General features: G+C 52.3%; 1 protein-coding gene across 1 annotated transcript; it reads left to right on the top strand.

Annotated features, from left to right (window-relative positions):
• Positions 1–1,182: 1,182 nt before the first annotated feature.
• Positions 1,183–4,705, top strand: BDP81DRAFT_457884 (uncharacterized protein; the record flags this gene model as incomplete). Its single annotated transcript, XM_060593340.1, has 3 exons — positions 1,183–2,857; positions 2,911–2,985; positions 3,042–4,705. The coding sequence occupies 3 exons, from the start codon at positions 1,183–1,185 to the stop codon at positions 4,703–4,705; spliced, it is 3,414 nt and encodes a 1,137-aa protein (XP_060449539.1).
• Between the last annotated feature and the right edge of the window lie 6,365 nt (positions 4,706–11,070).

Consider the following 11,070-nt stretch of genomic DNA (forward strand, 5'->3'; position numbering starts at 1 on the left):
TGTTGCTAATCCAACCTCCGCAAGAGCATAGTATCGAGTGTAGCATTGTGAAGTGTTGCAGCTAACGGTGATGGAGTCCCAACTTTTCGAGAATTCCCTGAGAAAGCCAGCCGAACCGCAGAATGCAGGCGCAGGCGACAAATGAGATGCGATAGACTTCTCTGCCCGCTCTTTGGACGACCGTTGTGGTGAACCCCTGCCCTTAGCACCTTGTTGCATCGCCTACCGTTTGATATTGGATATGGATCTCTGAGGCAAAGCTAGTCCAATTCATCGGCGACGAAAGAGATAGGAACACAGTGGCCATCTGTGTAGAAGAAGGACACGAATACTACTAGACATAGTATCCGTAAAGTGCACTCAAATCCATGGTTGCAGTGTGTCTAGGCAGACGCATCCTACCCGAAGAGCCCATCTCACCCGCATCGCGCATTGCGGCTCCAGAGTACGCAATATGCACCGCATCCAACCCCAAAACTTAGCTTACCTTAGGTACGACACTCCAAGGTAAGATGAACAAAGAGACACAGCAAGAGAGAAGGCATTTGTCAACGGGGTGTCTGGGGCTGCATACATGACTCTTATGTTTGCATAGTGCAGACTTCCCAGGCAGGGCCCCCAATTGCCCCGACACATTGAACTAAGAGAGTTACAAGTTCATGCGCTGACGTCGACACGCCAACTTGTAGATCCCTCCACCCCCGTCCGTCCCTTCCTCACAGCCTCCTTCTCCGACCGCCCCCCCCCCTTCCTCCCCCTCGCTCAGTTTGAGAAATCGCCAGCGCAGTCGCAACCCGCTCAACCACACCGTCATCATCCACCTTTGTCATTGTGTTTTTTTTCTTTACCCTCACGGGCTTCGCTTCGCACATCGCCGTCGCTGATGCTGTTGCTACTGTCCCGGATCTGACCTTCTTGTTTTCGGTCGCAGCTACTACTATTACTGCGTACTCCTGCTGCTGCTGCAATCCACAGCCCACGCAAGGTCCAAGCTGCTGACGACGTTCCGATTCCGTTGCCCCACACCCTAGAGCTCCAGCGTCGCTCGCTCTAACCTGCGGCACCCAACTCCTCTTTCGACCGTCCAGGTGTTCGCATCCCACAAACAAATCGACAACAAGCCAAACCGACGACAACGACGATATCGACGAAGACGACGGACTATCCCGATCACTGCCGGCCATGTCGACCGCCCCTTTCAGGGTCAAGGCCCTGTTCGAATACTCCTCGCCCCACGATGATGACCTCCAGTTCCCCGCCGGCGTCATCATCACCGTGACGGACGAGGAGGATGCTGACTGGTACACTGGCGAGTACGTCGACGACTCTGGCGCCAAGCACGAAGGAATCTTTCCTCGCAATTTCGTCGAGAAATTCGAACCCCAGGCCCCGCCTCGCCCAACGAGAACCCGAACCAAGAAAGAGGCCGAGGTCACGTCCCCCGTCTCGGAGGCGCCCGCCCCAGTTCCTCAATCCGAGCCCCAACCCACCAAAGAAGCTCACAACGAGGTCGAGAAACCCGCGCCGCCCCCCGCCGCTGCCATCTCTGCCTCGCCCGAAGCACCCGCAGCTCCCGAGCCCGAGCCTGTGAAGGCACCTGAGCCAATCCCCGAACCGACCCCGGTTGCTCCGGCTCCCAGGACTGAATCCCCCGCAGCTACGTCGCCTCCCATCGCCAAGGCAGCGCCTGCTTCATCCAAGCCCGGCCCACCGCCCAAACCGTCCAGCAATGCTTTCAAGGATCGCATCGCTGCATTCAACAAAGCCTCGGCCGCCCCCATTACGCCCTTTAAGCCGAGCGGGCTGGCCCAAGGTTCCTATCACATCAAGAAGCCGTTTGTGGCTCCTCCCCCTAGCCGCAATGCATACGTCCCGCCGCCTACGCAGGCACCGGTCGCAAAGGTCTACCGAAGAGACGAGGACCCGGAAATTTTGGAAAGGGAGGCAGAAGCCCAGGAGAATGCTGAGAAGGCCGGCATGGCTCCTGGTCCCTCTGGTGAAGAGGGTGAAGATGCGCCGAAGCCGACTACGCTGAAGGAGCGCATCGCTCTTCTTCAGAGACAACAACAGGAACAAGCACAGCGTAACGCCGAGGCTGCTGCGAAGAAGAAGGCTGCCCGACCGCCACCTAAGAAGCGTACCGACAGCCAGGAGGCATCTGAGGATGCTGGCGCTGCTCCTGCTCCTGCCCCTGCACCCGAGGCCGATGCGGAGGAGGTGGCAGGTCGGAGCTCGATAGACTCGGCCTCCATGCCGCTCCCGCCCAGGCGCAAGTCTTCTAAGGGCCCTGCTGCCGAGAGCTACCATGACGGCAATGAAGCGGACATGTCTGGGGCCGGCGACACCGAAGGTCCGGAGGATCTCACCGAACGTGATGATAGCGATGCGGCTCCACGACCTGTCCCGCGGCCTCAGGTCGCCTCACCTGTCGAGGCGAGACATGAGGAAGAGGCAGCTGATGAGCCGGGCGAAGCCGAGGAAGAAGAGGACGACGATGTTGACCCCGAGGTCCGCAGGAAGGAGGAGCTCCGAGCCAGGATGGCGAAGATGAGCGGTGGCATGGGGATGCACGGCATGTTCGGAATCCCAATGGCTCCGGCCATTCCAAAGAAGAAGAAGACGATCGAAAAGCCAGTGGAGGCCTCACCGACAGAGGAGCACGAAGAGGAGACATCGCCTACGAGCCGCGTCGCCGTACCGGGCATGATGGCATTGCCAGGACTGAGCGCACCCAAACGTCAAGAAGAGGCTGCTGAGCCTGAACCGCCAACATCCCCCAGAGCGCCGCCTCCGCCTCCAAGAACGATTGACGTCGATGATGACAGAGACGAGCCAATCGCTAGCCCACCTCCTAGTCGTGAGTTGTTCAAGACGGCTGTAATTTTAGTTCCCGATGCTGACCGTAGAAAGTTCCTCTTCGTGAGCCCTCAGGAGCTCCTCCTGTTCCAGGATCCCGGCCCGCAGCGCCGCCCGTTCCCAGCGATTGTAAGTTCTCTACCCTGTAGATTCGACGATCGAGATAGTGGCTTACAGTGCTTCAGCTCGACCCCCTACTTCCGGGCTCAAATCCCCCAGTGACGGCTCAGTGTCCGACGATGAACTGTCAGGAGGTGTTCTCGACACTCCCAAGGCCGAAGAAACACGAGCACCCCCGCCACTGCCGCCGGTCGCGACTGCCGCACGCTCGCCACCTCCCATTCCGGACTCCGAGTTCTCACCAACATCTCCCACCAGCTCCTCAAGCAAGCGAATGAGCAGAATTCCGCCGCCTATTCCTGGAGCCGCTCCTCCCATTCCCACAGCACAATCGCGACCACCTCCTCCACCACCTCCGGGCGGTGGTCTGAGCCGTCAGTCGACGCAGGATATGCACGTCGCATCACCCATATCACCTCCGATCAGACCTCAGCAAGGCGATGATGAGGACGAGGTTACCGAGTATGAAGGAGACTACGATACCGACATTGCCTCGTCAGTTCCCCACAAGGACGCACTCAAATCACACGCTAGGGATTCGAGTCTCGACGACAACACACCAGTCAGGTCACCCATATCTCCCGCTCTACCACCGACCATGCCGCCACCCATCCCAACCGGTCCGCCACCAAGAGCTGCTCCACCACCGGTGCCGATGACTGATAAGCGTCGCTCTGTGGATGTACCGCGGACAGCTCCTCCGCCCCCTCCGCCGGCAAGGGACGACGACGAGTACGACCCCTATAACTACTCCACCCCCAAGGTGCCATTCTCTCAGCGAACCCCGAAGATTGAAGAGGAGGGGTACTTCCAGGATGATGCTCCGCCGTTGCCATCGCCATCTCACACGAGAGCTCCGCCTCCCGCCCCTCCCGCTGGCCGAGCGCGCCAGTCGCTGGATGTGTCGCGAGCCTCCATGTCTCAGCGACGCTCTATGGATGCACACAGACCTTCCATGTCCACAGAATCAGGCTTCATCGCTAACAATGTTGACTTGGCCAAGCAAAGTGGGTGGTGGCGTCAGGACAAGACGGTACCTCCCGTGTTCCAGGGTAGAAAGGACTTATACTACGAGACGGACGACTCGACATCAGGCTCGATTGTTACACGGACTATTTACGTGCTCTTCCAAGATTACTCGCAGACGATCATCACCGTTGAATACGACCAGAACAACGCTGCCGATGTTCAGCTGGATCAACGACACGACCCACCCCCAAGAGCCCTCCGACAGGATGAGCTCGAGCAATCGTACGAACGATTTGGACGGCCGATTTCTGAAGCGGTTGTCTCCAAAAAGGAAACTATCGTTGGAGATGGAACGCCGCAAGGTCTTATCCATGAGCTCTTGAAGCCTTTCAACGATGCCCTGGCGCCGATTGGCACCAGAGCCTACGGCGCGCTCGTCTACTCCAACATGGCCAACGCCTCTACACAACAAAACGACCAGATCCGACCTGGCGATATCATTTCCATTCGGAACGCTCGATTCCAGGGCAAGCACGGCCCCATGCACGCCAAGTATTCGATGGAGGTTGGCAAGCCTGACCATGTGGCGGTTGTATCGGAATGGGATGGCACGAAAAAGAAGGTTCGCGCCTGGGAGCAGGGCCGCGAAAGCAAGAAGAACAAGGTTGAAAGCTTCAAGCTGGACGACTTGCGCAGTGGTGAGGTTAAAATTTGGCGTGTGATGCCCCGGAGCTGGGTGGGATGGAACAGCCCGTCTTAGGAGACGTGCTGGGAGCCCCCACGGCAGCCGACGCTGCGAAGAAGGACGACGGTCAGCTCGCTGAAGAGGGACTACTCACCTCATCGACGAAGACACCGACTGGGAGTCCACGGTTACGACGGATCGGTCTGATGCATCTATTGCGCGTTCAGGAGAGGATGGGAGATAGACTGGGATCTTTCTTCATCTCGCTCGTCCTCGTATTATTCATTCGCTATACGCCCCCCCGCAGCATAGTTTGCTTTAGGTACCTAGTAGCAACGCATTGATTCTATTTTGTCAACACATGAAAGTGATTTGTCGTCTGGCGTCGCTCTGATTGTGCTCTCTGGCCTGGACACATGAGGATGGAGACGCGCTTGTGGCTTTTGCTCAGTTGGGGCATCTACTTCACCCTGTTTCACTCAACTTGTGCCCCATTACCCAGGATACTCCTTCTGTTCTGAGCTAAGCTTGGCGGTGGTCAATGTAGCTTGTATCAGCGCCCCGTTATTCGTGATATTCTTCCCAGGCTGAGTCCTCTTGCTAGAAGTGACACGTGAACACTCTCATTCCCTCCGAGGAAAGGCACTCCGGGTAAAGTTCTTTGAGAAAGAGGGGCACTCACTAAGTTTCGGGCAGTGATTTATTTTCCCATTGATAATTCAGCGCAGGAAGAGTGGCTAAGATGACACTTGACTAGGATCAAAAGGGGGAGGACTAACGGACACCTAAGTGCAGCTATGTCGGAATTACATTCATGGAATAAGGTACCTATGGACATCACGTTTAAGCACCAAGATCTAAGATGAAAGAAGTGGTTTGTGTGTCCTTGTAGAATTCCCCTCATGAGAGCTTTCACTCGTGGGTTAGGTCGTCTATAAAGAGTTCACAAAATCCGTTAGGACCAAGACGGGCCCCGTTAAGCTGCCTTGGAAGATGTGCATACTTATACTACCTAGACTATGCGTAGCAGTTCAACTTATAGACTTGGCGTCTAAAAAGCTCTTTCAAGTCTTATATTCTTTCTACTTATGTCGGTGAGCGTTTCTCTTTCCTTTCTTAAGCACGTATCCTAGAACAAATACGAAGACGATGTAAAAGTACATATCGTCGTGGAGTGACACATTGTTAGGAATTTAGTTCTTTAGATATGCTACCTTGTAGGAGTGTCTCGGGAGCACTTGTGTACGGCGTAGGCTGGAACCCCCCGGCTATGAGGATGGAATGGCAATGGATTGGCAATGGATTGGCGACGGTATTAATGATAAGTTGTGTAACTGGGATTTTTTACTTGGCGGGTTCAGCGTGCAGCGGATGTTTATTTGCTTGATATGATGTCAAGTCTCGATCAGAAGTTTCCTCGTCTGTCCTGAATGATTATCCTTTGTATTACCTTGAATGGCTGCTCTGGACGCCGCATCGATCTCAGACCATATAATTTGAGGGAGACAAGATATCCGCCATTAATATCAAGAGCTACTTGTTGAACTAGAATATCATCACCTCCCCCCCCCCCCCCCCCCCCCAAGTTGGGTTGCCATTTTCTGGCTGTTTTATAGGGGCACATTCATTTCTATCATTAGGAGTCAATTAAGTGGCATAATTCAAGCAAATAGGGAGCTGTTTACCTCAAAAAGGCATCCGTCTGTCTCTATCTTCACATCTTTCCCCTGGCGGCGTTATAGGGTGCTTGATCAGTCAAGGGCATAACAGCTTGCTAAATGTCCTTGGAGGTTGAGGATATCTCACTCTATAACCGCATCTATACAGCCCGCGCCTTTTCACATATATATATATATATATAACGTACCTGCATAGCGAGCGACGCATCATAGCGAGCGACGCATCATAGCGAGCGACGCACTCTCTCAAACCTTTCTACCTTATGTATAAGTTAACTTAGCCACAACGTACGAAATCAATTAAAACTATATATCACCCTCTTCCTCATTACTATCCCAAACCACTTCACAGGTTCGTGCGTTATGTCCAGGCTTCCCGCAATTACCACATCGTCGCGCGCGTGGTTCAGCACCTTCCGTACGACCCTCCTTCTGAGGGTTATTCTCTCCTCCAGCATTAACACCACCCTTCTCTACTTGTAGTGCCTCTGCTTCAGCACTATTAAGTGACCCTCCAAGACGTAGCCGGGTCTTTTTTGCCCTCCGGCGCTTACTTAGTACCTCTATCCCCGTACGAAGCTTACGGTTCTCAGCCTCAATAATAGCAAGCCTATGGGCTAACTTGCTAATACCTCTGGCCTGGAAGTCAATTACTTCGTACATTGGTGTTGGTGAGCTACCTTGATGTGCTTGGATCTTCCTTTTAAGGGAGGTAGCACTTCGTACGCCCTCTAGTGCTGTAATTGGTGTCCTTGGGTCCCAGGAGCCTTGGCTGCTTGGCCGTGAGTTTGATGGTGTTGGCGTCTTTGGCTTGAAATCCAAGCGAGAAATAACCACTTCAGGGTTAAAAGGTACAAGGCCTGCCTGCCTAAAACCAGCTCGTACGTTATTTTCGCCCATGGAAGTAAAGAATGCTGCTTTAAAGGCAGGAAAGAAGTCATCCTTTGTAATATGGGAAATCTGTATCCGCATCATCTTCTCGATTTCCTTGCCGTACGAGTACTCTAACGGGCTAAAGCACCCAACATCAAGAGGCTGAAGCTCGTGTGATGAATGGGGAGGCATACAAAGAGCAATAATGTTTTGTTCCTTGCAGTATTCGTCAAAGTCAGTCGATTTATGACTATTATGGCCATCAAGGATCAAGAGGCGATAAGAGCCCTTCGTACGAGTCCTTGTACACTGATTAAAGTGCTTTAGCCAATCTAGGCCAATATCATTTGTCGTCCATCCATTTTCGCTTGGATGGATACGCCATGTGGCTGGAAATTGGCCATTAATATACCACGAGAGGAGGTGATATTTGCCCTTTACGATGACGTACGGAGGCAGCGCCCAGCCATCCGCACATACACCCTGAATGACAGAAACCCATTCTCGATTGCCAGGCTGTTTCGTACGAGGCCTTCCCTTACGGTCAGAAGTCGTAACAACCTTTGCGTGCGATAGCATTCCCATCAGGAAACCAGTCTCGTCAAAATTATAGATATCGTTATCCTGTATCCCATACTTTGCAATTGTGTTTCGCACAAGTGCAAACCAGCCTTGTATAATCGTAGGATCCTCAGCTAAGGCCCTCTGATAGTCGATTCGACGTTGAAACCGCATTTTCAATTCAGGGACGCGTCGTACGAAGTTCTCTGCCCATCGCGGTCCAGTACGCGTCCCATCGCGTGCGTTTAGGAGTTGGTCGGCCATTTCTCGTACGTCTTCTTGTCGCGGAGGGAACCCTCGATCGATTAGGTCAATAACTCGTTCAAGAATCACCTCCTCTTCTGTTATAGTCATCTTCATCGAATTTGGTCGTGTTTCACCTCGTGCGACGCGTCCAGCGCGTCGGTGGCGGAGGGTTGATTCAGGGACCTCATAGATAGAGGCAGCTCTTCGTATAGACATTTTCGGGTCTTTTTCAATAGCTTGGAGGGCAAGGGTAATTCGACTTTCAATTGAGGAGGATTGCATGTTCGTACGTGGAGAAAAGGTGACCTAAAGATGAAGAGGGTAGAATTGGGAGGACGTGCGTCGCTCGCTATGATGCGTCGCTCGCTATGCAGGTACGTTATATGAAATACCATTAGACTGGCTCATATTCTCCAGTAGGCTAGCTTGCAGAAAACGCCCGGGACAGAGACTTTTCCGACCTGACTTATGAGGCTAAGCTACCTAGCAACCGTCATTGAAAATTGAAAGGCAAGGTAATCTCTCCCTTGATCAGTCGCGATCTTGAGAAACCCGCCTGGTCCACGTATCTTATCACGAATACGATCGAGCAAGGTGCTATGTAAGAAGAAAATGGTCTGCGACACATGCACTTGTACAAAGGAGTTAACACAGTAGGCATGTCCCTGTCTTCCAGACCAGACTCACTTTGCTTCCTAGCAGACTAGGGTAAGGTATGACCCGCCACGGCCAGTTCATAGCCCTTGCTACAAGCTACCTCTAGGTCGCTGTTAAGAAAAGGGACTGAACGTGATAACACGAGCCGCTTGATATACCTTATATTGTATATAACAGTAGAGTAAGGCATGAACGAAGAGGTCAAGGGAATCGGCCTTAGAGGAGTTCACCAGGATCAAGTCCAGCCGAGGTGAGTGTGAAGATGTACATATCTCTCAAGAGAGTTCTTTCTTACAGTCTATAACCCCCGCTCGGTATCCACAGTATTCTTATATATCTAAGTCTAGGAAAATAAAGGAGCACAACTACTAGGACGGAGTCCCGCCAGTACTAAGAACTAAATGACTTGTAAGAAAGTCTTTTACTTTGTTATCAAACAACTTCCCAGCCTAACAATTGAAAGCTGAAAGGAACTCACAAAATAGTTCTTTTATACGCTCTTTCAGAGACCAAGATATTCACTTCTTTCAATTCAATTCTGAATGAAGCCAGGGGTTAGACAGAGGTCCACCAAGATGTTACTCCCAGCTGCCCCGTTGTATCTCCGGAACTTGCTCTACCTGGCATGAAGAACACGACGCGGTCTTAAGGAAACACATGGACCCATTTCCTCAAGTATCTCATTGACCAAGAAACGACAAAGTTAAGACTGTGAAGTTTAATCAACTATGAGATACCCTAAATCATTGCTGCTAATTACTCATGAGCCCTCCCCTACGCTGGCCAACTTATAATACATACCTACTTGCTTTAACACAGCTAGAAGAAGCAAAAGAAATGAATTTCCCTCAGCTCGACATCTGACACAGCAATCATCACCGTTGACATTCTCAGCACACCCCTTTCAACCGCGATGCCGTAGAAAACATGAATCAGAAAAGCGTCATAACGTCAGCTACGGTTTCCTTCTTCGATTTTCTTCAACCGTGAAGCCCATCTCACTTAATCAGATTAGTAGTCTCCTCAACTGTCCTAGCCATCTAGACCCAAACATCTCGATAGCACCCACCCCTCTCTAACCAAAGTCACATGGAGCATCAACTGATCCTCACTCACATCGCCGTCACCAGAGGTCAAGTCCCTCTTTCTCTCCCCTCAGGTCTTCCACCATCAGTCTCAAGAAGCCACAGAAAAGGGTTGCTCAAGGCACTCATCCTCTTTCGCAGGGTATCGGAGTCACCAGAACCAATCACCACTCACCAATCACAGAATCATAGGCTAAGAAAACCTCAAGTGGTGAGATCGTGGCCTGTCAAACGAGTCGGCTTGCGCACCTCTCCCCCCTCCAAGGCACCTAGACTCTCTTCCAGACCTCCTCCATCCTCCTCCCCCACCACCATCATCCCATCTCCCCCCAAAAACCGCCCCCAATCTTCCTCTCACCCACACTCTTCATCCCGCACTAAAGCAAACGACATCCAATGACAGCAGCAGCGCATTTGGCTCGACTTTTCAACCGGCTATGTATGCGGGATTTCCGCAATTCGTCGTTGACTTTCTACCATAGCAAGGGAAAAACTTTGAAAGAAGGAAAGGCTCGGCTAGGTCCGGTTCGGCCCTAGACTTGTCAAGGACGGAACTTCTCACAGAGAGGTCGGCGATAGGGACGAGGAGATGACGATGGAGAATTTTTCCATCATTTAGGATGGCTGGTTCTGCCGGATGAAAAAATGGTTTCTACCCACCTATCTAAGCCTGGAGTAGAGACATTTATGGGTTTAACGGACGATAGTTTAGTGAGAATGTTCGCCCTCTTCAGTGACATGTTCAACAGGTTGAGTCTCCTGATTACTTGACCTAGAGTCAACCACGTTTCATGATCATGCCCCTTTTCAAACATGCAATTCCTGATAGAAATACAATTGCAAGCAACCTTGACAGACGGAAACACCCTGCCCAACCCCTAGTTCCCGAAAAGGTCCACCTACCCCGGACCCGATCATCGCCCCGGAACAAGATGCGTGCAGCTTTCGACATGGTGTGATGCATCCATCTGCCCAGCCAAAGCTCCGTTGCCAGCGGCTCTGGCCTAGCATGCCACTGCACTGGGATGACGATCGGCTGCTTCCATAGGCCGAGATGTCAAGAGACGCGCCGCCGGACGCCGCTGCGGTGTTAACACTCCTCTGCCGGTAACGGGGTTGCACAACGCCGTGCAGCGAGTGCGGGGGAAAGGCTTTCTCTCTACTACGTGTATGGACGCCGCAAAATGTCGAAAACTGATCACATGAGTCGTCGAGAGCCCAATCACTATCTAGGTAAATTCATCGATACCTCACTGGCTGGTTGTAACGCTGCCCATGAAACCCAGTGCTCGATTCTGTCTCTCATAGAGCCAAGTTCAGGGCTACCGTAGTCGCAATG

This window comes from Colletotrichum phormii, assembly GCF_030913505.1.
Source record: "Colletotrichum phormii strain CBS 102054 chromosome Unknown BDP81scaffold_3, whole genome shotgun sequence".
Lineage (NCBI taxonomy): Eukaryota > Fungi > Ascomycota > Sordariomycetes > Glomerellales > Glomerellaceae > Colletotrichum > Colletotrichum phormii.